This window comes from Danio rerio, chromosome 4 (assembly GCF_052040795.2).
Source record: "Danio rerio strain M-AB ecotype USA chromosome 4, GRCz13ab, whole genome shotgun sequence".
NCBI lineage: Eukaryota > Metazoa > Chordata > Actinopteri > Cypriniformes > Danionidae > Danio > Danio rerio.
Genome location: NC_141024.2, coordinates 79,024,660 through 79,051,630, shown reverse-complemented (window position 1 = coordinate 79,051,630; position 26,971 = coordinate 79,024,660). Strand labels below are relative to the sequence as shown.

Sequence of the window (26,971 nt, the reverse complement as noted above, 5' to 3'; positions counted from 1 at the left end):
CAGCTCTTCCTCTTCCTCTGCCACCCCAGCAGGAACATCTTCGTCCTCATCCTCATCTGCCTGAAGTGTCTCTCTAGTCTGAGCGTAATGATCAGGAGCACTGAAGGGCTCTGAGGACTGGGAAAACAGGTACTCCAGACCAATGCGCTCATCACCAGCAGGAACCGGAGGCCTGTAGTTTGCCTCCTCCACCTCCCCAAATAGCTCCTGGCACCTTTGGTTTAGGCGATGGACCAGAGGAGACATGTACAATATATGTTTCCTCCCTTTCCGCCCTTGGACGCTGGCTGACTCCCTGTTAGAGTTCCAGTGTGCGATGCCAGCCAACAGATAGACTTGAAACGGGACGGCAGCACAGTGGGGTCCCGGGATCATGTCAGGCAGAAAGGAATGAAAGCCCTCCAGACTGTTGCTTCCTCTCACCGTACTGTACCGCGCAAGACGAACACCGTTACGGGTCACATACTTGGTGATGGTGTACATGTTCCTCCCTGGTGGATCCTGGATGCATTCAAGGTGCTTCTGCTGGTTCTCCCAGATGTGGTCGATGGCTGCAGAGTCCTTAAACAGATGCACCTGGTTCTCATCCATCCCTGCGGCTCCCTTCAGGAGATCAATGGCGCACTGCACGCGCGCACATGTTTCCTGTGCACCAACTGTGATCCTCCTGACGTAATGGCTGAGGTCATATTTACTGACACGCAGCTCGATGATCTGGCTGTCAGTCAGGGAGGCATAGTTGGTTGGGTGACCGGTAGAGATGCGCGGTTGGCGGTTATAGCCGCGGACTCCGCGGATAAACCGCGGATCGGGCGGATGACGTTACGAAAAAATAATATTTTAATTAAATTCGGGCGGGTGGCGGGCGGTTGCACTGTTTTTATAGTCATAGCTGGCGCACCAACGAAAAAGCCTAGGAATGACTTCACAGAATGGGAGGAGGAATCGGATACACTAATTCTGGATGAAGTACAGAAGTATACCTCTACAAACTTCCGTATAGACGGATCAGCAGAGGAAAATCTACTTTCCTTTTGGGAGAAATAAGGCCAGGCATTCCCACGATTGCAGCACCTTTCCAAGAGAATTCTATGCATTTCAGCAACAAGTGCTGCGAGCGAGCGCTCCTTCAGTGCAGCAGGGCGCATAGTGGCTATGCAGGCGCTCCCGTCTGAATCCTGACACAAATGCTATTTTATTCCTGCATTGTGCCAAGAAAAAAATAAAACTAGACCTAAGGTCAGGCATATTAAACCAATTAGCCTATGTTATTTAGGCTACACACATGTTCAATATAAACTTTTGAGTTCGGTCAGCTGATAATTTTACGTTCATATTGGTTTAGCCTATTCTATTCTAGACATGTTGGCCTCGCTTTTACGTTCCGAGGCTTAGGTTATTTTGCCAGAATTTCTTTGTCGCAACTTTAATGGCGTAGTATTTCGTTATGCTTCAAGTTTGAGGGGAATGGGTTATTGGGGCACTTTTCATACATGCACTTTAGCCTGGTCAGGTTCGCTCAAAGAGGGATGGCATATCTGTTTTTCTAATTTAATTTCTAATTGTGGGGGTGACTGAGCCTACAAAGCTTATGCACGATATGACGTTTTTATTAAAAAATGTTCAACTGTTTGCCAAAGCATGCGACTATAGCCTATGCCTACATTAAGATATTTATGTTAATATTTTTTTACTGCCTGTTGTTTCTTTTGGCATATAAAATAGGTATTGTCTGATAGAGATATCAATAAAGGTTCATCTGTGTCGCAGAACTGTGTTGTTTCCGATTTCTGCAAGCTCAATAACATCCACAGCAAAAAATAAAAAAAATAGTCGAAAAACTGTGCCCATTAATTAGATGTGCAAGGCAATCAGGTACGTTTTTGGGGTTGCTATGGACAACTACAAATGTAAACATTATTAGGCTATAATGTAAATGACTTATTATTCTATCTATTTACTAAAAAATAAAGTGAAATAGGCATTTAGTAGTAGGCTAAATAGCAGCATGTTGAAATGATGTGTCAATGCGTTTTCTATTAGGCTACAATAAAAAAAAAGTTGTATAGTACAGTGCGTTTAATTTAGGCTATTTATTTATTTTTGTCCCTGTGCGCCGATTGGAGATGGAGTTCACTGCTGATATTCTGAGAGCTCGGGTGCTTCTCATTTCTTATTGTGCATCCTCGTTTCCTTTCCTTGCTTTCTTTCCTCGTGTTTCCACCCCACCGGGATAACGGTACGAGGGAAGGACGCGAAAAGACTGAGGAATCGAATCAAGTGAAAAGACACGTCCTCGTATCTTTAGCGTAACTTCAAAGCGTCGTCAATTAATGACTTGCACGTTTGGATTAACTGCATGTCTACATTAAAGTCATTCTCTATTCTATAAAGATCAATAAAGAAACATTCAATTAATAAAAAAAGGAATAAGCCATTCAAATAAAGAGCCCAATCAGCAGATGGCGGGCGGGTGTGGTTTTAAAAATTGGTCAAAAATGTTACTGCGGATGGATGGCGGACGGATGATGAGTTTTGTGATGCGGTTGCGGATGAAATAATAGCCCATCCGCGCATCTCTAGTGACCGGCACGTATCGCCTGTACCAGAAGAGCCATGTCGTCTTTGTTGTAGGCAAAGACGGCAGCAGAGAGGGCAGACTTGAACAGGGCATACTTTGGATGATGATCTGTCCGTAGGGCTGCATCGAATCGATGGATCCAATGAAAGATGTCCAGCCGTACCAGCATGCCCCTGTCCGTCCAGTCACTGAAGAGCTGCTCAACCGAGGACACAGCGTGGACGCGACAGCAGCCACGATCCACATACATGAGCTCAGGCGGTGCCTCGTCAGCTCTCCTGTACCTCTCCATGAGGCCTTCAGCCATCGGCCTCATCTTCTCCAATGACTCCTCACAGGTGAGAACAGATATGAGGATCTGCCCCTGCTCGTTGGCCACATTGGTACACAACTCTGCAGTGCCTTTTCCATCGCCGGAGAGTTTCTTGCAGATCTGATAACAAATACAACACAAACAGATTTAAACATTTTTGTATTTTGTATTTTTTTTTCTGCACCAGACCAAGAAAGTAATAGTCACTAATATTCAGAAATGAATTAATAATGTGTTTTTGCATTGCAGCTCATTAGATTTCGGATGCAGAGCATGCAAGAGGAAACCTGAAGTGAAGAAAACGACACACAAAGACGTAGGTAAGTATGATTAATAATCTGGTGCGTGTGATGGTGACAAACAGGATTTTAAAGCACTAGTAACCCATATTAGATATTAATTTATTGATAATTATTTATTATTAAACAATTAATAATACTTTACTTATCAATTGTCATTAATAATTAATGATTAAAATGTCCCATGATGCAAAAGTGGACAATAATATTTTAAGGATAAAATCTCTCTGATAAAGGATTTCCTGAAAGAATAACAGTAAAAAGGTTTTGCAATACGTTTACAAACTGACTTTTTTTCCATTGTGTTAAATTTACCTTCTTGGTGGAGTCGTACTTCAGGACTTGCCCAAATGTGGACATAATCTGAGTACGGTAGTCCTCGATGTTATCTGCCTCTGAGATAAGGAACGCCTTTCTCATCAGTCTGGCAGATGGCGGCTCTCTCCGTGCTGGTGGTCGCTGGAACTGCTGGCACAAACTCCCTAAAAGCAGAGAAAACAGACACTTTGCTACTTAATCTTTGAATAAATGCTCAAAAGGATAGGAATTAAAAAATAATAATAATAATAATTCTTTCATCATTTGCTGATCCTTTTAATGATTTTAAACCATTATGGGTTTCTTTTAAACACTAAACAAGATATTTAGAAAAATGTCAGAAACCTGTAACCATTGACTTCCATAGTATTTGTTTTTTTTTTTTTTTTTACAATGGAAGTCAATGGTTACAGGATTTCGGCTTTCTTCAGAATATCTTCTTTTGTGTTTAACAAAAGAGAGAAACTCATAAAGGTTTAAAACTACTCATTTCTGGGTGAACTATCCCTTAAAGAAAACAATTAACTCTGACTTACGAGTGATCTTCCCAGGTTTGTTGTACTGGCTGAGAAGAGTGGTGTACAAGTCCTTTCTCTGCAGATAGTCCTCGCAGTGGCTCTCCTGCACCTGTCTCCAAACTTTCACCATGGTGTTTCCCTCAGTGCGATCCCTCATCAGGCGGATCACCTGCTTGTCCACGCCACGCCTAGAATCATAGGAGCAACACAATCATTAGATGATGGTGAGTCTTAACTTTTATTAGACTCTGAATAATTTTACAATGATTTGTATTCTGCTAGAGACTCACCGTAGCGTCAAGACAGCAGGAAACACCGCTCTGTGAGCTGGACTGAGCTGATTAAGGATGCACTGATCCCATGACAGGAAACGACCAATAGTATGCTCTTCCGACTCCTTTGCAGCCTTTCTACAGGCGTTGCATGCCAGGACCTCAGTCAGCATGGAGTACCAGCCAGACATGTGGCAGATCTGTCTTACCGTGGATGAATACCCACAACGGTAGAGAAAAGCCTTCTGATTGGTGCGTGCTGGGCAGTCAGACCTTGGGCACCGAAGACTGTAACGCCACACACCGACTGATCTCAAGAAAAAAACGGAGCTGTGAAAAAAGGAGTCTGCTGAGGGGACTTTTCCTTCCACCACTCCAGGAAATTCTGGAGGGTGAAACCACATCCGGTCATCCTTCAGGACTTTCCTCCACTTTCTGTTTCCATGTTTGTCTTTATAAGACATGGCCCTCTGAAAGAGTCCCCTTTCAGCATCCTCCTTAAGCCACAGTATGTCTGCACTGGGCAGCCCATGAAGACCAGACTCCCACATCTTGTGCCAACCCTCAAATAACACCTGGTAATTAGAATAACCGAGACAAAACTGTTAAAATCAATTAAAGTTTTAGTATTAAAGTATTAATTTTTCTTATCTTCACAGAGTTCTTTGACAGTTACCTCAGAATGTGCTGGGTCACTGTGTGTTGACCCACCAGATGACCTTCTAGGTTGAACGTCAGAAGCTGACACAGAAGCTGATGCAGGAGCCGATGAAGAAGCCGAGGCAGGAACTGACGAGTTTGATGCAGGAGCCGATGAAGAAGCCGAGGCAGGAACTGACGAGGCTGATGCAGGAGCCGAAGAAGAAGCCAAGGCAGGAACTGACGAGGCTGATACAGGAGCCGATGAAGAAGCCGAGGCAGGAAATGACGAGGCTGATGCAGGAGCCGATGAAGAAGACTGGCCAGGAACTGATGAGGCTGATGCAGGAGCCGATGACGAAGACTGGCCAGGAACTAATGAGGCTGATGCAGGAGCCTCCAATAAAGAAGTCGACGCAGGAGCCTTCAACAAAGTAAGTATAATAAGTAAAACCTTTTTCATTGACATATTCATACTTTTTGCACGGCCTCCCCATCTATGCTCACAAAACTGTATTCAGGAGTATATACACCACCTAATTGTGATGTACAAATGATAAACTTACAGCAGACAGTGGAGAGTCTGAGTGTGGCTTCTGTGACAGATCTTCACAGGAACGTTTTCTTCTCTTTGCTTCCCCGGCTCCTAAATGAGCACAGTTGTGATTATCAGAAGACGGTGTCTTAGTGTGATGAATTTTATTTATTAATGCACACAGTTGAAGCCGGAATTATAAGCCCCCCTGTTAAATTTGAGTTTATTTTTCACAATTTATGTGTAATGGAGAGAGGACTTGTTCAGGCACATTTCTAAACATAATAGTTCTAATAACTTCTTTTCTAATAATTTATCTTTACCGTGATGACAGTATATAATATTGGGTCACACTTTACAATAAGGTTTCATTAGATAATGTATTTACTAACATGAACTAATTATGAACAATGCTTGTACAACATTTTTAATCATAGTTCAACATGTACTAATGCTTTATTAAAATAATATTTAATGCTTAGTTGATGGACTGTGAGTTGGCATGGATGACTGTAACACGAACAAATACTGTATTTAGTATATTGTTCATTGCTTGTTTATGGTAGTAAATGCTTTGACATTAACTAATACAAACTTGTTGTAAAGTGTCACCCTTTAGGGTAACACTTTAGAGTAATAGTTCATTAGTTAATATTAGTTAATGCATTTACTAACATGAACAAGAAATTTAATACATTAATTACAGTATTAATTTATCTTTGTTAATGATGTTATTTAAGTTAAATAACGTTAGTTCAATAATGCACTGTGCAACAAGCACAACTTTGGATTTTAATAATGCATTAATGTTGAACTGTAATTAATAAATGCTGCACAAGATTGGTGACACTTAGTGTTAGTAAATTGATTAACTAAAGGACTATTATACTGAAGTGTTACCATATTCAGCGTGAGAAAGTAAAGGCTTAACTAGGTTAACACTGTTTGTTCTGTAGCCGATAGAAAAACATAAATAATAAAACAAATAAAACTTTCTTCAAAAGATAATATACTATCCTAAGTACAGTGAACATGTCCTTGCTCCATTACCTTAAATAAATATTTCACAGGAGGGCCCTCAGCTGTAGTTCATGCTACAACAGTATGAATAAATGTTAATAAGTGACATTTATTATGTGATATACCTTGTCTTTCAGAGAAGCTGAGTGGTTTCTTCGGCAGACTGCCTTTGTCCTCAACTGCTAAAGGAGGACAAAAAAAAAAACACAAGATGGGCAAAAGTCAGTGTCAAAGCAGCAAGAAGACAATCTCATCAGCACAGTGTTTTGATATTGTGTGTCATTGATTTATTTATTAATAAAAGATTTATGCTATGGTACATGAACAATTAAAGACAATAATAAAAGTGATATACACCTTGTGCTTCGAAAGCACTGAGGGCTTCCACCAGTAGCGCATCATCCTCCCATCCACCATCACCTCTAGATCCCGACGAGCTGGAGCTGGCCGCCGCTGCAGGAAGAGGCCTGTCTTCTAGGGGTTTCTGTGAGTTACAGGTTGTAGTTTGCATGAAATGTTGCCAGCATGATATATATTTTTTAATAAAGTCACATTTAAAAGAAATAAATAAAACCTACCTCTTTGTTGAGAATGTACTGCCGGAACCGCTTCAGTGTCTTGACGCTGATGTCCTCCTCCTTCATCGTCAGCCACTGCCGCACAGAGCAGAACGCCTCCTGTGCCATCTTCTTTTCTTGGGCACTACCAGCTTGTGGATCCGCCTGCAGGGTCTTGTGCAGGCTGTACCACTGCCACATCTCCAGGAACGTGAAGGATCTGAAGCGGCCCTGACCGTAGATGGCCCTTTCGACGTTGACCTCGAGGTGGCAGGAAACCTGTGGAAACAGTTGCACATACTGTAACAGAAGATCCTTTATATACTCACCTGGGCCCTCTTTTCTTCCTTGATGGCGACGCTCCTTGATGTGTAGATCCAGCACACTGAAATTTCAAAAAGATAATTAATTTGTGTAAAAACAGCTTATACAAATGTATAGCAACATACTTACTATTTAATGTAGCCAACGTCGTTCTCCACCAGCCATTTAAAACTTTGTCCATTGTACTTGCCAAAGTTTAGAATGAGCTGGCCGAGATACTGGACCTCAGATGGCGTACAAGTAATGTGCTGGCATCTTTTTTTAGCTAAGACATAAAATAACATTAATGCAAATAACAGTCTGCAGTGTACGCATATGACAGAAACGCATAAATCAGATATTACCTTCCTCACAAGCAGTTTTTTTGTCCTGGCTAGTGTTCCACTCGAAGCACCTGTTGCGAGAGGCCAGGGTCTTGGCGTCCTTCGATGCTTTAAGAAAGCACTGTTGTCTGTCCTGTGGCACACTGGTGTCAACAATGCTCAGGGTGGGCAACAGTGGATCCATGTCTAATTCACCTGTAAGAAGTATTCTTATAAACATCACAAATATAGAGAGGGAATATGGTCTTAGCTCTGAGCTCATGATAAAGTATTAAAAAAACATTTTGTGTGTTAAGTCTTTTTTTTTTCCATTTTTACATGTTTGATAATTAACAAATAAATGAAATATCATCAAAATAAATTATCTGACAAGGGTTAACAATGCTGACAGAGATGATGCATTTGACAGTGGCAATGAAAACATGAATTATCATATCAATTGCTCTGTTATACATTTTTTTCAAATGCCTACAGTTGTATTTTGTGTTTTTTAAGGAGCAGCTATTAATATCAACCTCCATATGGCTGATATAAGGTAAGGTAAAATACATTCTAAGCATGTTAAATACATACTCTCATTAATATGATATCATTTACACATATAATACTTGAAATAACATAACAAATCATATTTAATGTATGCACATTTTCATTTTAAAGCTTATAGCAGTAATTGCTGAATATGTTTTTGTCCTAGGCCTGGAGAATCAGTGATATATTATTCAGTCTATGGCAATAACGATTTTACTATATTCTTATGATAACAAATACAGGTATTGGTCATATGTTTTGTCCCAGTTAAGATCTTAAGATGTTCTTCACTTCTCATAGTTACAACTAATGATAACAATCGCCATGGTAACATATATTGCTACATATAAAGGGATATTTATTTATCAGCATGTTTGTTTCTATATTATAATGAAACATCTGTGTATACTGAGCTATCAAACCGACGCGATCGTCGAAAATAATACAAAAGCTAAACTTTTTCAGGTTTTGTGCAGCCAAATATGCATTTAAATAATATCACAGTATAAAAACAACTTACCACACGAAATATCTTGGAAAGGTGAACTTTCTGACGGCACAGCGTCACCAGCACAGACCAAACACTGCACAAAGAGAGAGATTTCAAACGTGATGTGATCTTAGCAATATAAAAATAGCTTACCACACAAAATCTCTGTAATAGCCCAGATAGCACACATACGTTGGGCCGACGTCGTGCCGATTTTCAAAATTCCATCGCTGCGATGTCGCTCAGGGAGCGTTTGCTAATTGGCAAAATGTCGCCGCGACGTCGGCAAATGATCGGAAACGCTGTCCGGCCGACGTTAGGACGACGCAACCGGAAATGCCGGCCGCTCCGCGGAGGCGCTGTTCTCAGGCGTTTTGCTCCATACTTATGGACCACTAGCTGCAGCAGCTGCTTATTTATAATAAACACGACACACCACTCTCAATAACAGTTGAAGATTTATTAATATTTTTCACAAACATACAAATAGATTAACATACTTTTATCACACATAACCATGTTTTACTACGTTTAAAACAAAACCAACAAGTTGTACTATAATCATGGCTGAAATACTGTGCAATAAAGATTTTAAATACAAAGTCCATTGCAGCATTTACATTAAGACCATAGGAATATTTACAAGTACTTCAAAACATGTACACTAAGGGTGACTACCCAGACAGCACACATACGTTGGGCCGACGTCGTGCCGATTTTCAAAATTCCATCGGTGCGATGTCGTTCAGGGAGCGTTTGCTAATTGGCAAAATGTCGCCGCGACGTCGGCAAATGATCGGAAACGCTGTCCGGCCGATGTTAGGACGACGCAACCGGAAATACCGGCCGCGCCGCGGAGGCGCTGTTCTCAGGCGTTTTGCTCATACTTATGGACCACTAGTTGCAGCAGCTGCTTATTTATAATAAACACGACACACCACTCTCAATAACAGTTGAAGATTTATTAATATTTTCACAAACATACAAATAGATTAACATACTTTTATCACACATAACCATGTTTTACCACGTTTAAAACAAAAACAACAAGTTGTACTATAACCATGGCTGAACTAATGTGCAACTAAGATTTTAAATACAAAGTTCATTGCAGCATTTATATTAAGACCATAGGAATATTTACAAGTACTTCAAAACATGTACACTAAGGGTGACTATAGTTTACTATAGTAAAAACACAAATAACTTGTGTAAGCACATGTTATAATGCTTATAATTTCTTAAATAGTGTTAAAGAAAATGCATGTTTCCAAGACTATAATTTTAAAATACAAGATAATCCCAGTCATGTGTTCAGTATCCAAAAGACTTTCTTCAGGGAGTTACAATAATAAAAGCGTACACAAACACAAAATAAATACCAAGCAAACAATATTTACAGTAGTAAATAAAATCATTCAAATTAAAATAATTGTCTGATAAAATCTTATTAAAGTCTGTAGTACAATTTTTTTTATAAATGGCATTCAACAATTTGCAATCTCCTCTGAACTAATAACACATCAATAATAAAAAATAACAATACTTTCTCAGAGATAACCAGTTTTTTTAAGCAAACTCTAACGCACGACACAAAACAGATTTTGTCATTATATATATATATATATATATATATATATATATATATATATATATATATATATATATTGTATATAAAAATATTTCCGTTAAACAGAAATTAAGGGATTATATATATATATATATATATATATATATATATAATCCCTTAATTTCTGTTTAACGGAAATATTTTTTAACACATTTCTAATCACAATAGTTTTAATAACTCATTTCTAATAACTGAGTAAATAATATTTGACTAGATATTCTTCAAGACACTTCTATACAGCTTAAAGTGACATTTAGAGGCTTAACTAGGCAGGTTAGGGTAATTAGGCAAGGTATTGTATATCGATGGTTTGTTCTGTAGACAGTCGAAAAAAATTGCTTAAAGAGGCTGATAATATTGACCTTAAAATGTTTTTTTTTTTTTTTATTCAAAACTAAAATATAAATAAAAGAAATAAGACTTTCTCCAGAAGAAAACATAACATTTTCTTGCTCTGACCTATATATATATATATATATATATATATATATATATATATATATATATATATATATATATATATAAACTGGTTGTAAATTGTGTACAATGTTCCAAGAAAACAGATAAAATTAAAAGACATAACCTGTCATTTAGTTTTGTTTTATTCTTGTGGAATGTTGCTTACACATAAAAGGGGATATATAGGTGGAATAAAAAGTGTGTCGCCATCCTCTAAATTGTTCTTGTATGTTGTCTTCATCTTTAGTCTTCACAAGTGAGGCTGGCCCAAACCAGGACTGCAGTAGCCAAATCTAATCCTTGTAGTGGGAACCCTTAAATAAAGCAAGAAACCAAAAGGAGAAAGATTAGCATTGCAGCAGTTCATATTACCACAAATATTTATCATTTGTTTCATGACATATAACTGGAGTATGTGTTATGCAAGTGCCTAGCTAAAATGTGTAATTTAATTTAAACTTAAAGAGTGTGTCTGAGCACTAATTTTCAGAAAAGCCATTTGAAAGTTAAATTCCTTGTGAAATCATAATGAATTTTTTTTGGTTTTTAGTATCATTGTGTTGGTATAAATGTGTATCTAAATATATGTCTAATCTTCAGATACCACATTACATTATTATTATATTTAAAAAAAACAGCTTGAGGAGAGAATCAGTACATTAGAATACTATTTTTTTCAGAAGGATCCTGTGACACTATTAATTATATACATTGTATTAAATTCACAGTATTACTGCTTGACTGTATTAATTAAATAAAGCTGACACTATCAGAAGAGAATTTACCATACCAACCTAAAAGCTATGAAACAGTAGTGTATGTTTAAGATGTTACTTACTAGTCCTATTGTACTTTGGAGAGGTTGTCTGACAGGAGGATCCCTTCAACTCAGCAGAATTCTCAGCAGACCATCAGCCTACACCAATCTAAGAATAAAATAAGCAATTTGTTAAAAACCAAAAATATATATTTTATATTTCCAGGTTCATAGGAAAGAAGAAAGTTAAAGCAGATTTAAAATGTAGAAATTGACAATTGACAATTTAATGGCACAACATACCCCAAACTAAGCACGCTCAAATGGTTAATTTACATAAATGACAACTGCTGCTCATTATACCAATATTAACTGTTAAGGATTCATTGTCTTTTGGGCTTAGTCCCTTTATTAATCTGGGGTCGCCACAGCGGAATGAAAGGCCAACTTATCCAGCATATGTTTAACGCAGCGGATGCCCTTCCAGCTGCAACCAATACACACTCATTCACACACACTTATACACTATGGTCAATTTTAGCATACCCAATTCACCTATGTCTTTGGACTTGGGAAAACCGGAGCACCCGGAGGAAACCCACGCCAACACGGGGAGAGCATGCAAACTTCACACAAAAACACCAACTGACCCAGCCGAAGCTCGAAGCAGCGACCTTCTTGCTGTGAGGCAAACGTGTTACCCTCTGCGCCCCCGTGCTGCCCTGTTAAGGAATCAGATTAATATAAATGAATTGACATGTTTATTTAGTGTCTGACACATTAAATATTGCATTTTTAAATATTGTTTCATTTTAAGATTTATTTCAGAATTAACTATAGAACCTGGATATATCGTCACATTTTCATGCACAGCAGCATTTCCAAGAACATAGAAAAACAGAATATAGGACAACTGAAAAAAAAATAATAAAAAAAACTCTGACTGAATGCTTTAACTAACTGGCTAGGAATGGGCAGGTATAAGATAATATAAAAATATCACAGTTTCACAGTATTGTGATTACTGCTCTGAAATGTGTTTTTTTTATCTCTGTGTAAAAAGCAGCTACTTTTTCCCCATTGAACACAATATGTTTTATTTTAAGAAACATTTAAAATATTTTGTAACAGTAAACATGCCAGGCTAAATAATAATTTAATAAAATATAACTATCTTCATTAGACTCAAAAACACTGATTTCTTGTGAAGGCATAATGAGCTATTTGTTTTTCAGATGTTTGCTGAATCGTGAGCTGACCAGTAGCTTATGATGTGGAGGGTCTTTTGCTGCTGTAGATAATGTTGGACTATTTTTTTAAGTCTTTGATAACGTGCTAAAAACCATATACAATGCATCCGGAAAGTATTGATAGCGCTTCACTTTTTCCACATTTTTAATGTTTCAGTCTTATTTCAAAATGGATTAAATTCATTAATTTCCTCAAAATTCTACACACAATCCCCATAATGTGTGTTGACCCGATTTTTATTAATCATTTACAAGTCAATATTGCCTATATGGATTGTGATTTTAACATGTAAAATTGCAGTGTTAAATGCAATGCCATCAAACATTTTAGACGCACCAGTGCAAAAAGCTAGTCTAGAGCACTTGGAATGCTGGTGTAGTTCTAGTTAAATTAAGTTCAGTTAAAGCTGTATATGCAGCCGGTCTCAAGTATAGGATTTAGTATTTAACTAATCTTAACAACTAAACATTTACGAGTCTGTATTAGCCAGCTCATGTACTACAATGTAACAGATACTGTATATTGCCACCTTGATACTCAAGCTTTCTTTAAAATATTTTGTGTTCAACCAATTAATTAATTCTTTCATTTAATTTTTTCAGTGCAATAGTATAGCTTACACTGGTTTATTTGTATGGACCCCCCAAAATAGCGGAGGCCACTTTCTGGCCACCCAAGTATACATTTCTAGCCTAGCCACTGTGAACTACCTGTCTGTCCTGGTCCAGAACTCTTTGTCGGCTGCTTATATGTGTGAATACAGCTGCACAAATACAGCCTCTGCACATCCTCACCACCAGGAGAACAGAATGACCTGAAAAATACAACCAACTGGAATCAGTTGAAATGTATTTTGTCTTGTGATGATGACACAAAAATAAATTATTTTTCACAAAGGATGTGCTGTTACCTATGAAACGGTCTATAATGAATGATCTTTTGATCCTGTTTCCTTGATGTCATTCACTCAGAGATGGTTTGGACATTTGATTGTATCTAAACTGTAATGAATTTAAGTTACAAAAACATTGATAGCAGGACCATTGATCTTGTAACTTATACAAATTGTTAAGTATTGAACAAGTCTGCAACCAAACTAGTCAAGTTAATAATACTAATCTTAACTCAGCTATGATTAGTTGTCTTGTTTCTGCTGACTAGATGGTCTCTCCACCTGCTGATAAAAAAGGAAAAAGTATGGTATTTTTCCAACAATGAAACTGCAAACAACTTAACTATAAGGGGGTAAGCAGTGAGCATCTTTTATTATAAGCAATTTACTGAATACTTTGTCACTGGTATTACCTAAAAACCAAACGTCCCAAGTTTGGCTCATAGCTGTCCACACATCTGCCCAGTAGCTTGTGGTAATACTGAAGACACTGATCAGCTGGTCCAACTGAGTTTGGAGCTGAACTGCAATCAGGCATCCAATACTGCAAAGAAAGAGAAACTCACTTTGGGTTAACAAATAATGTAATCCCATCCACACATTTCAAGTAATTGTGCAGTTAATTGTCTTATTGAATTTTCTGAGAGCTTATGAATATATTTTGTCTTTCCAAAATAGCATGTACTGAAACACAACATTATATAAATATAATTTAATAAGAGCATGATGTGGTGGCACAATAGTGCTGTTGCCTTACAGCAAGGATGCTGACTCGAGCCTCGACTGGATCAGCTGGCATTTCTGTGTGGAGTTTGCAAATTCTCCCTGCGTTTGCGTGGGTTTTCTCTGGGTGCTCCGGTTTTGCCTACAAGTCCAAAGACATGGGGTACAGGTGAATTGGGTAGGCTAAATTGTCTGTAGTGTATGAGTGAGAATAAGCGTATATGGTTGTTTCCCAGTGATGGGTTGCAGCTGGAAGGGCATCCACTGCATAAAACATATGCTGGATTAGTTGACAGTTCATTCCGCTGTGGTTACCCCAGATTAATAAAGGGACTAATCAGAAAAGAAAATGAATGAATGAATGAATGAATTTAATAAGAGTTAAACTGACCTGTTAACATGTCTGTCAGGAGCTGATCTACCTGATAATAAATTTTTTGCTTAATTTTTTTAACAGGTAAATCAATACATACATATATATATATATATATATATATATATATATATATATATATATATATATATATATATATATATATATATATATATATATATATATATATATATTTGTACAAAAAATGGTTCCAGTAGTAACGCTCCTTAAAGTTAAACTACATATTCACATTCCTCATCTGTCTACCGTTAGATTATACTAATCACTGTTACATACAGTGGCCGAGAGTGCAAAGAGAGTAATAAAACACAGACAAAGAAGACAGCTTTGTCACTTTTTCTATGTTATTTGTGAGATTGTGTATGTTGTCAAACTGATGAAAATGTTTTCTCAATTTACTTTAACATTTTTGTGTTTATGTTTTTATAACTTGCAGCCGTTGTTAAATTTAAAAGTATTTTAAACATGGATGGACATCTAAATGGATATAGGGCACATATCTCAAAACATTATGAAATATTTACAGATAAATCAATTTTGAATTAAAATGTATATTAATCTCCAGACTTGCATCTCCCTGATCTTTTTAAAAGAACGGCCCCTCGTTTGCTCATCACTGTTTGACAAGTGTCTGGCAGTCAGTCAAAAATATACTTACATATAAAGATGTTCATCAGCTACACGGCACTTAGGTTAAACTTTGACCTCCTTTTCAGTTGATGTGGAAAACAAAAGCAAAAGAAAAAAAAAACAAAACGACTGAATACAAGTTGCATATCATGCCTGTAAAGTCAAAATTTATTCATTTAGGGCTTAAATTGACTTGTTTCAGGATGAGTTAAGGTGTAAGGGATGGGTGAACGGTGTAAATATACATGTAATTTATAGCTATGATGTAAAGCTGAATTTTCAGCATCATTACTCAAGTCTTCAGTGTCACTTGATCTTTCAGAAATCTTTTTTTAAGATGTTGATTTAGTGCTTGAGGTTGAACTAATATAATGGTGATTATCAAATGGTGCTGATTTGCTGCTCAAGAAACATTTCTGATTGATATCAATGCTAAAAACAGATGTGATGACAAATAATGTAGTGTAAACTTTTTTCTAAGATTTAATAAATCAATTAATCATAAAAAAAATTAAACAAAATGAAAATCACAAATATTACTTCATTAGCAGCAAATCTGCATATTTATTAAGTTCTGAAGAATCATGTGATGTGAAATGTAATACCACTCACATGTTTCAATGTCAAAACTTTCTTATAATAACTGCAATAAAGACAAGTAACAGATGCATAATATATAGACATGTAACATGTGCATAATGATGTGCAATGGAAATTCATATGAATTAATCCTCTGCTTAAAGTTACCTGTCTTTTCTGCATCTCTGTGATCAGTTCCCTTCAGAAATGTAGGAATCTTGTGTTATATTTTCTGTAGCAGGGGGTTATTCTCTCACTCCTGAAACCACAGAACACTTTTTTACTTAACATTTGTTTAAGATACCATGAAATATCAAAACACGATTGAACTTCTGATTCACGGTCCTTTACAGTACAATGCGTATTTTAGACTACATATGGAGTGCATTCAATAAAACATTGACAAAACCTCTCATCTACACATAAAGAATAAATAAAATCCAAAACTTTAACAAACAAGTTTAACAAGAGCTAACATTAAGTAAGTTAACGTAATATTACCCCGACGCTAACGTTACCAGTGCTAATATGCTAACGGACTTTTACGAAGACTTACCACTCTTATATAACATAATATTCAACTGAATATTCATCAATTGCCAATAATAAATGTGTGAGGAACAGTTTTATGTAGTATTTGCTTTGTTTTAGGGACTAAACTTACCTGAAAACAGTCAAAACGGCAGCTTGAGAGAAGTCGTGTTGTGTCTTTTAGGTGGTGTCGTGTCGTGTTGTAGCTTCGTTTCCCATAGCAACATCCTCTCCGCTCCAGTGTTGGAATGAGACGCGCGCGCGCACATTAAAGTCATGCAGTATTACATTTATAAACATGATCACTCCATAGACAATTTAAATAATAACCTTGTATTTTATATCTTGAATTTAAAATGTATTTAGCAGTTTTATATACGCTATTATCTTTAAGACGAGCTTTATAGCCAACTAAACTGTTACAAAACAAACACTTTATTTGTGCATCAGATTCACTGTCAAAAATAAATAACCAATAAATATAAATGCAAGTATATATAAAACAAAGATGTCACTCTGTAAAAAGGTGTTTATTTTAATTAAACAGCCGAAATGCAGAACATACTTGATTTTTACACTGGAAAAAATGTATTAGAAAAAGCCACAATAAAAAAAAGCAAACAGCAGTTAACACCAGAAAAACTACGTTTTCATTATTAAAGCATAACAATAAAACTTTTTATATTTTAATGAATTGAAATCATGTATTGTAGGCATTTTGGTCAGTTTTACTGCATGAATGTCGGCTATTTAAAGCTGGACCGACCGACGCAGTAGACATGATGCATGTCGCGTTTGTCTAATTTATTATGCACGCAAAAACTTACTTGTAAACCAAATATGTTGCCGGATTCTTTCATGGGCATGAGAGATCAAGTGCTTATGAAGTGCTTCGTCGGCCTCTGGTCGTTAACCGATGCAGAGCCGACGTTTGTTGAGCTGGAACAATAGAACACACGACCGAACGATCATGCGTATGTTTGGCCGACCATATACAGATGTTAGAATTAAAGGGGCCGACGTGTTGACCTTCGGCCGACGTCGGCCCAACGTATGTGTGCTGTCTGGGTATAGTTTACTATAGTAAAAACACAAATCACTTGTGTAAGCACATGTTATAATGCTTATAATTTCTTAAATAGTGTTAAAGAAAATGCATGTTTCCAAGACTATAATTTTAAAATACAAGATAATACCAGTCATGTGTTCAGTATCCAAAAGACTTTCTTCAGGGAGTTACGATAAAAAAAAAAAAGAGTACACAAACACAAAATAAATACCAAGCAAACAATATTTACAGTAGTAAATAAAATCATACAAATTAAAATAATTGTCTGATAAAATTTTATTAAAGTCTGTAGTCAATTTTTTTTACATTTTTTTTATAAATGGCATTCAACAATTTGCAATCTCCTCTGAACTAATAACACACCCATAATAAAATAATACTTTCTCAGAGATAACCAGTTTTTTTTAAGCAAACTCTAATGCACGACACAAAACAGATTTTGTCATTATATATATATATATATATATATATATATATATATATATATATATATATATATATATATATATATATATATATATATATATATAAAAAAACCTTAATTTCTGTTTAACGGAAATATTTTTTAACACATTTCTAATCACAATAGTTTTGATAACTCATTTCTAATAACCGAGTAAATAATATTTGACTAGATATTTTTCTATACAGCTTAAAGTGACATTTAAAGGCTTAATTAGGTTAATTAGCTTAACTAGACAGGTTAGGGTAATTAGGCAAGTTATTGTATATCGATGGTTTGTTCTGTAGACAGTCGAAAAAAAATGCTTAAAGGGGCTAATAATATTGACCTTAAAATGTTTTTTAAAAAATTCAAAACTGTTTTTATTCTAGCCGAAATAAAAGAAATAAGACTTTCTCCAGAAGAAAACATAACATTTTCTTGCTCTGACCTTTATTTATATAAATAAAACTGGTTGTAAATTGTGTACAATGTTCCAAGAAAACAGACAAAATTAAAAGAAATAACCTGTCATTTACTTTTGTTTTATCTTGTGGAATGTTGCTTACACATAAAAGGGGATATATAGGTGGAATAAAAAGTGTGTCGCCATCCTCGAAATTGTTCTTGTATGTTGTCTTCATCTTTAGTCTTCACAAGTGAGGCTGGCCCAAACCGGGACTGCAGTAGCCAAATCTAATCCTTGTAGTGGGAACCCTTAAATAAAGCAAGAAACCAAAAGGAGAAAGATTAGCATTGCAGCAGTTCATATTACCACAAATATAAATTATTTGTTTCATGACATATAACTGGAGTATGTGTTATGCAAGTGACTAGCTAAAATGTGTAATTTAATTTAAACTTAAAGAGTGTGTCTGAGCACTAATTTTCAGAAAAGCCATTTGAAAGTTAAATTCCTTGTGAAATTATAATGAATGTTTTTTTTTGGTTTTTAGTATCATTGTGTTAGTATAAATGTGTCTCTAAATATATGTCAAATCTTCAGATACCACATTACATGCAAATTAAACTAAGTTTCGTCAACTAAAATGTCACACTGTACACCACATTTAATATATCATAGCTAGGGCCAGGAGGAATCTGCGGATGTTTTTTGCTATTTCTGCTGAAACTTTTGGTGGAAGTCTGCGGATTTCTGCGGAATTATTTTGGGAGTATCATAACTAAAACCTTAATATATGAAATAAAAAATAATATATTTTAAAGTTTTATTTAATGTTTAAAATGCAAATCCAATTAGATTCACTTTATTTGGTAAATAAAGCAAGTTTTTCATGTAACATATCTAGTAAGACAGAAAATATTACTGTACAAACTGCATTGTACATAAATCAGATGAACATTTTCACATTAGTCAATAATATTACTGAAATTAATAAAAAAACTGAATAAATATAGATTTACACACATTTACTCAAGTAAATAAACAGAATTAATGATAGGCTAAACATCTGCGGAGTTATGCGAAAAATCCGGGTGGGCCAAATCATAGCTTTATTTCTGCTACAAAAAGGTTTTTCAGCAAACAACTTCTATTATATGTAGGCTATAGAGGAGGATATATGAAGAAATTATATATTCAACTCTCTAATTAAATGCACCTTATGCAGCTAATCAGGTCTTTTAGGCTTATTTGAAAACTTAAATGACGTGTTGACCACAGTTGAACAACGCTCAGTGAGAATACTTTTTTTCCACAAATTCTTTTTGTTCTAAAGAAACATGTCTGATTGCTAGCAATCATCAAAGAGCAAACTTTTTTTTTTTTCAAATAAATACTATGCTTTTAAAAATAAACTTTTCATACATCAAGAATACTAAAAATATGTTTATTTAAAATGTTTTATATATAAAAAAAACAGCTTGAGGAGAGAATCAGTACATTGGAATACTATTTTTTCAGAAGGATCATGTGACACTATTAATTATATACATTGTATTAAATTCACAGTATTACTGCTTGACTGTATTAATTAAATAAAGCTGACACTATCAGAAGAGAATTTACCATACCAACCTAAAAGCTATGAAACAGTAGTGTATGTTTAAGATGTTACTTACTAGTCCTATTGTACTTTGGAGAGGTTGTCTGACAGGAGGATCCCTTCAACTCAGCAGAATTCTCAGCAGACCATCAGCGTACACCAATCTAAGAATAAAATAAGCAATTTGTTAAAAACCAAAAATATATATTTTATATTTCCAGGTTTATAGGAAAGAAGAAAGCTAAAGCAGATTTAAAATGTAGAAAAAAATAAAACCTATTGACAATTTAATGGCACAACATACCCTAAACTAAGCACGCTCAAATGGTTAATTTTAACAGTTAAGGATTCATTCATTCATTGTCTTTTGGGCTTAGTCCCTTTATTAATCTGGGGTCACCACAGCGGAATGAAAGGCCAACTTAGCCAGCCTATGTTTTACGCAGTGGATGCCCTTCCAGCTGTAACCAATACACACTCATTCACACACACTTATACACTATGGTCAATTTTAGCATACCCAATTCACCTATGTCTTTGGACTTGGGAAAACCGGAGCACCCGGAGGAAACCCATGCCAACACGGGGAGAGCATGCAAACTTCACACAGAAACGCCAACTGACCCAGCCGAAGCTTGAAGCAGCAACCTTCTTGCTGTGAGGCAAACGTGCTACCCTCTGCGCCACCGTGCTGCCCTGTTAAGGAATCAGATTAATATAAATGAATTGACATGTTTATTTAGTGTCTGACACATTAAATATTGCATTTTTAAACATTGTTTCATTTTAAGATTTATTTCAGAATTAACTATAGAACCGGATATATCGTCACATTTTCATGCACAGCAGCATTTCCAAGAACATATAAAAACAGAATATAGGCCAACTGAAAAAAAAAATAAATTAAAAAATTCTGAGGGTATAATCTTGGATAAAAATATCACAGTTTCACAGTATTGTGATTACTGCTCTGAAATGTGTTTTTTTTTATCTCTGTGTAAAAAACAGCTACTTTTCCCCATTAAACACAATATGTTTTGTTTTAAGAAACATTTAAAATATTTTGTAACAGTAAACATGCCAGGCTAAATAATAATTTAATAAAATAGTACTATCTTCATTAGACTCTTCATTAAAACACTGATTTCTTGTGAAGGCATAATAAGCTATTTGTTTTTCAGATGTTTGCTGAATCGTGAGCTGACCAGTAGCTTTTGATGTGGAGGGTCTTTTGCTGCTGTAAATAATGTTGGACTATTTTTTTAAGTCTTTGATAACGCGCTAAAAACCATATACAATGCATCCGGAAAGTATTGATACTTTACTTTTTCCACATTTTTAATGTTTCAGTCTTATTTCAAAATGGATTAAATTCATTAATTTCCTTAAAATTCTACACACAATCCCCATAATGTGTGTTGACCCGATTTTAGTTAATCATTTACAAGTCAATATTGCCTATATGGATTGTAATTTAAAAAAAAATTAACATGTAAAATTGCAGTGTTAAATGCAATGCCATCAAACATTTTAGACGCACCAGTGCAAAAAGCTAGTCTAGAGCACTTGGAATGCTGGTGTAGTTCTAGTTAAATTCAGTTCAGTTAAAGCTGTATATGCAGCAGGTCTCAAGTATAGGATTTAGTATTTAACTAATCTTAACAACTAAACATTTACGAATCTGTATTAGCCAGCTCATGTACTACAATGTAACATACTGTATATTGCCACCTTGATACTTAAGCTTTCTTTAAAATATTTTGTGTTCAACCGATTAATTAATTCTTTCATTTAATTTTTTCTGTGCAATAGTATAGCTTACACTGGTGTATTTGTATGGACCCCCCAAAATAGCGGAGGCCACTTTCTGGCCACCCAAGTATAAACTTCTAGCCTAGCCACTGTGAACTACCTGTCTGTCCTGCTCCAGAACTCTTTGTCGGCTGCTTGTATGTCTGGATACAGCTGCACAAGTCTTTTAACACTGACAAATACAGCCTCTGCACATCCTCACAACCAGGAGAACAGAATGATCAGGAGGACCTAAAAATATAACCAACTGAAATCAGTTGAAATGTATTTTGTCTTGTAATGATGACACAAAAATAAATTATTTTTCACAAAGGATGTGCTGTTACCTATGAAACGGTCTATAATGAATGATCTTTTGATCCTGTTTCCTTGATGTCATTCACTCAGAGATGGTTTGAACATTTGATTGTATCTAAACTGTAATGAATTTAAGTTACAAAAACATTGATAGCAGGACCATTGATCTTGTAACTTATACAAATTGTTAAGTATTGAACAAGTCTCCAACCAAACTAGTCAAGTTAATAATACTAATCTCAACTCAACTATGATTAGTTGTCTTGTTTCTGCTGCCCAGACGGTCACACCTGCTTATAAAAAAAGGAAAAAGTATGGTATTTTTACAACAATGAAACTGCAAACAACTTAACTATAAGGGAGTAAACAGTGAGCATCTTTTATTATAAGCAATTTACTGAATACTTTGTCACTGGTATTACCTAAAAACCAAACGTCCCAAGTTTGGCTCATAGCTGTCCACACATCTGCCCAGTAGCTTGTGGTAATACTGAAGACACTGATCAGCTGGTCCAACTGAGTTTGGAGTTGAACTGCAATCAGGCATCCAATACTGCAAAGAAAGAGAAACTCACTTTGGGTTAACAAATAATGTAATCCCACACATTTCAAGTAATTGTGCAGTTAATTCTCTTAAAATGAATGAATGAATTCTCTTATTGAATTTTCTGAGAGCTTATGATTATATTTTGTCTTCCCAAAATAGCATGTACTGAAACACAAAATTATATAAATATAATTTAATAAGAACGTGACGTGGTGGCACAATAGGTAGTGCTGTCGCCTTACAGCAAGGATGCTGACTCGAGCCGCAGCTGGATCAGCAGGCATTTCTGTGTGTAGTTTGCAAATTCTCTCTGCGTTTGCGTGGGTTTTCTCTGGGTGCTCCGGTTTTGCCTACAAGTCCAAAGACATGGGGTACAGGTGAATTGGGTAGGCTAAATTGTCTGTAGTGTATGAGTGAGAACAAGCGTATATGGTTGTTTCCCAGTGATGGCTTGCAGCTGGAAGGGCATCCACTGCGTAAAACATATGCTGGATAAGTTGACAGTTCATTCCGCTGTGGTGACCCCAGATTAATAAAGGGACTAAGCAGAAAAGAAAATGAATGAATGAATGAATGAATGAATGAATTTAATAAGAGTTAAACTGATCTGTTAACATGTCTGTCAGGAGCTGATCTACCTGTTGTCAAACTGATGAAAATGTTTTCTCAATTTACTTTAACATTTTTGTGTTTGTTTATGTTTTTATAACTTGCAGCCATTGTTAAATTTAAAAGTATTTTAAACATGCATGGACATCTAAATGCATATAGGGCACATATCTCAAAACATTATAAAATATTTCCAGATAAATCAATTTTGAATTAAAATGTATATTAATCTCCAGACTTGCATCTTCCTGATCTTTTTAAAAGAACGGCCATTCGTTTGCTCATCACTGTTTTACAAGTGTCTGGCAGTCAGTCAAAAATATACTTACATATAAAGATGTTCATCAGCAACACGGCACTTAGGTTAAACTTAGACCTCCTTTTCAGTTGATGTGGAAAACAAAAGCAAAAGAAAGAAAAAACAAAACGACTGAATACAAGTTGCATATCATGCCTGTACAAATCAAAAATTATTCATTTAGGGCTTAAATTGTCTTGTTTGAGGATGAGTTAAGGTGTAAGGGATGGGTGAACAGTGTAAATATACATGTAATTCATAGCTATGATGTAAAGCTAAATTTTCAGCATCATTACTCAAGTCTTCAGTGTCACTTGATCTTTCAGAAATCTTTTTTTAAGATGTTGATTTAGTGCTTGAGGTTGAACTAATATAATGGTGATTATCAAATGGTGCTGATTTGCTGCTCAAGAAACATTTCGGATTGCTATCAATGCTAAAAACAGATGTGATGACAAATAATTTAGTGTAAACTTTTTTCTAAGATTTAATAAATCAATTAATCATAAAAAATTAAACAAAATAAAAATCACAAATATTACTTCATTAGCAGCAAATCTATATATTTACTAAGTTCTGAAGAATCATGTGATGTGAAATTTAATACCACTCACATGTTTCAATGTCAAAACTTTCTTAAAACAACTGCAATACAGACAAGTAACAGATGCATAATATATAGACATGTAACATTTGCATAATTATGTGCAATGGAAATTCATATGAATTAATCCTATGCTTAAAGTTACCTGTCTTTCCTGTATCTCTGTGATCAGCTCCCTTCAGAAATTTAGGAATCTTGAGTTATATTTTCTGTAGCAGGAGGTTATTCTCTCACTCCTGAAACCACAGAACACTTTTTTACTTAACATTTAGTTTAAGATACCATGAAATATCAAAACACGATTGAACTTTTGATTCACGGTCCTTTACAGTACAATGCGTATTTTAGACTACATATGGAGTGCATTCAATAAAACATTGACAAAACCTCTCATCTACACATAAAGAATAAATAAAAGCCAAAACTTTAACAAACAAGTTTAACAAGAGCTAACATTAAGTAAGTTAACGTAATATTACCCTGACGCTAACGTTACCAGTGCTAATATGCTAACGGACTTTTACGAAGACTTACCACTCTTATATAACATACTATTCAACTGAATATTCATCAATTGCCAATAATAAATGTGTGAGGAACAGTTTTATGTAGTATTTGCTTTGTTTTAGGGACTAAACTTACCTGAAAACAGTCAAAACGGCAGCTTGAGAGAAGTCGTGTTGTGTCTTTTGGGTGGTGTCGTGTCGTGTTAGCTTCGTTTCCCATAGCAACATCCTCTCCGCTCCAGTGTTTGAAGACGCGCGCGCGCACATTAAAGTCTTGCAGTATTACATTTATAAACATGATCACTCCATAGACAATTTAAATAATAACCTTGTATTTTAAATCTTGAATTTAAAATGTATTTAGCAGTTTTATATACGCTATTATTTTTAAGACGAGCTTTATAGCCTACTAAACTGTTACAAAACAAACACTTTATTTGTGCATCAGATTCACTGTCAAAAATAAATAACCAATAAATATAAATGCAAGTATATATAAAACAAAGATGTCACTCTGTAAAAAGGTGTTTATTTTAATTAAACAGCCGAAATGCAGAACATACTTGATTTTTACACTGGGAAATGTAGAAAAAGCCACAATAAAAAAAGCAAACAGCAGTTAACACCAGAAAAAAACAACGTTTTCATTATTAAAGCATAACAATAAAACTTTTTATATTTTAATGAATTGAAATCATGTATTGTAGGCATTTTGGTCAGTTTTACTGCATTAATGTAGGCTATTTAAAGCTGGACCGACCGACGCAGTTCACATGATGCATGTCGCGTTGTCTAATTTATTATGCACGCAAAAACTTACTTGTAAACCAAATATGTTGCCGGATTCTTTCATGGGTATGAGAGATAAAGTGCTTCGTCGGCCTCTGGTCGTTAACCGATGCAGAGCCGACGTTTGTTGAGCTGGAACAATAGAACACACGACCGAACGATCATGCGTATGTTTGGCCGATCATATACCGATGTTAGAATTAAAGGGGCCGACGTGTTGACCTTCGGCCGACGTCGGCCCAACGTATGTGTGCTGTCTGGGAGGTGAACGTCTGACGGCGCAGCGTCACACACACAGACAAAATACTGCACACACAGTAAAATATATCAAACGTGATGTGAGCAAAACATACTGTTTATCAGAACAGGATAAAAATAACCTACCCCTATAAATCACTACAACAGGTGTACTTTATGACGGCGCAGCGTCACACACACAGACAAAATACTGCACACACAGTAAAATATATCAAACGTGATGTGAGCAAAACATACTGTTTATCAGAACAGGATAAAAATAACCTACCCCTATAAATCACTACAACAGGTGTACTTTATGACGGCGCAGCCTCACACACACAGACAAAATGCTGCACAAAGAGTGAAATATTTCCAACGTGATGTGACCAAAACATACTGTGCATCAATATAACAGTATAAAAATAACTTATCACACAAAATCTCTATGACAGGTGTACTTTTTGAAGGCGCAGCCTCACGAATACTGCACAAAGAGTGAGATATTTCAAACGTGCCTTGACCAAAACATACTGTGCATCAATATAACAGTATAAAAATAACTTACCACACGAAATCACTTCAGCATATGAATTTATCTCGACAGCAGATGAACTCTCTGACCCGATAAATTGTGAGCGTCCAGAGCGAGAGAAACTTTAGAAAATCCTCAGCGCTGATTGGCCGTGATTTGAAACTTTAGACAATGCAGCCCTCCGATTGGCCCAGGGTCTAATCAAACTGTAGACAATCGCGGTTTTTCATTGGACAAGAGTCTACAGTCTACAGTTTACATTGCACGTTCAGTGGGCAGATGTCTGCGAATTCCCCAAATGTGGGAATCTCGACTGCATAATTTCTGGTAGTGGGGGACTGCGTTCGCGCTCTCCCCTGAGCACAGTGGTTCAAGACAGAGCTCAGGCGGTAGCGTCGGACCCGGCTGGAGCCAAGTGGTGCTCGCTGCAGAGCCATTTGAGGAGAGCTGAGCTCCAGCGAGGGGGAGCTTAAGCTTGAGCTCCACCTTTTTTGCACTTCTTCTACGAGTGATGTCACTGGGGGTAGGGTTAGGGGTGGGGTTGGTGTACGCATTAAAACAGCTTACAGGAGGAGGAGCGACAGCTCATGCTCCCCCTCGCTGGAGCTCAGCTCTCCTCGAATGGCTCTGCAGCGAGCACCCCCTCGCTGGAGC

At 36.1% G+C, this 26,971-nt stretch overlaps 2 protein-coding genes, 2 long non-coding RNA genes and 1 pseudogene across 49 annotated transcripts in view; 1 reads left to right on the top strand and 4 right to left on the bottom strand.

Moving 5' to 3' along the window:
• Window positions 1-26,971, bottom strand: part of LOC137489621 (uncharacterized) — a 403,605-nt gene that overhangs the window by 183,479 nt on the left and 193,155 nt on the right. The gene's annotated exons all lie outside the window — the stretch shown is intronic.
• LOC101883592 (uncharacterized) lies at window positions 2,184-9,194 on the bottom strand. 2 transcript variants are annotated; one of them, XM_087248526.1, is made up of 13 exons: window positions 8,913-9,194; window positions 8,751-8,814; window positions 7,721-7,894; window positions 7,506-7,641; window positions 7,074-7,437; window positions 6,853-6,979; window positions 6,621-6,677; window positions 5,507-5,586; window positions 4,978-5,364; window positions 4,320-4,876; window positions 4,048-4,217; window positions 3,509-3,675; window positions 2,184-3,014 (listed from the first exon to the last, which is right to left on the bottom strand). In XM_087248526.1, the coding sequence occupies exons 3-13, from the start codon at window positions 7,881-7,883 to the stop codon at window positions 2,580-2,582; spliced, it is 2,643 nt and encodes an 880-aa protein (XP_087104652.1). In that variant the 5' UTR covers window positions 7,884-7,894; window positions 8,751-8,814; window positions 8,913-9,194; the 3' UTR covers window positions 2,184-2,579. The 2 variants fall into 2 exon arrangements, with proteins under 2 accessions (XP_087104652.1, XP_087104654.1); XM_087248528.1 differs by having other exon boundaries at window positions 6,621-6,674.
• Window positions 10,930-16,783, bottom strand: LOC148682952 (uncharacterized). 7 transcript variants are annotated; one of them, XR_015943149.1, is made up of 12 exons: window positions 16,700-16,783; window positions 16,204-16,294; window positions 15,485-15,534; window positions 14,824-14,854; window positions 14,467-14,574; window positions 14,123-14,253; window positions 13,943-13,994; window positions 13,728-13,818; window positions 13,528-13,631; window positions 12,217-12,288; window positions 11,648-11,735; window positions 10,930-11,123 (listed from the first exon to the last, which is right to left on the bottom strand). It is a non-coding gene; the product is annotated as an uncharacterized LOC148682952 (long non-coding RNA). The 7 variants fall into 7 exon arrangements; XR_015943147.1 differs by lacking the exon at window positions 14,824-14,854 and having other exon boundaries at window positions 13,528-13,648; XR_015943145.1 differs by lacking the exon at window positions 14,824-14,854.
• Window positions 18,509-24,976, bottom strand: LOC148682951 (uncharacterized). Of its 39 annotated transcripts, none has more exons than XR_015943119.1 (11): window positions 24,893-24,976; window positions 24,396-24,486; window positions 23,678-24,291; window positions 22,982-23,280; window positions 22,615-22,745; window positions 22,442-22,482; window positions 22,222-22,312; window positions 21,996-22,142; window positions 20,708-20,779; window positions 20,160-20,247; window positions 18,509-18,794 (listed from the first exon to the last, which is right to left on the bottom strand). It is a non-coding gene; the product is annotated as an uncharacterized LOC148682951 (long non-coding RNA). The 39 variants fall into 39 exon arrangements; XR_015943115.1 differs by having other exon boundaries at window positions 20,604-20,779; window positions 22,442-22,485; window positions 23,678-23,727; XR_015943114.1 differs by having other exon boundaries at window positions 20,613-20,779; window positions 22,442-22,485; window positions 23,678-23,727.
• Window positions 26,521-26,676, top strand: LOC141384171 (U1 spliceosomal RNA; annotated as a pseudogene).

Excerpts from the sequence above, each read along its gene's own strand:
- LOC101883592 (XM_087248526.1), bottom strand. The coding sequence starts at position 7,883 with ATGGATCCACTGTTGCCCACCCTGAGCATTGTTGACACCAGTGTGCCA. Across the intron at positions 7,438-7,505 it reads GACGTTGGCTACATTAAATA|TGTGCTGGATCTACACATCA; the intron begins GTAAGTATGTTG and ends TTGAAATTTCAG. Across the intron at positions 4,877-4,977 it reads GTGACCCAGCACATTCTGAG|GTGTTATTTGAGGGTTGGCA; the intron begins GTAACTGTCAAA and ends TCTAATTACCAG.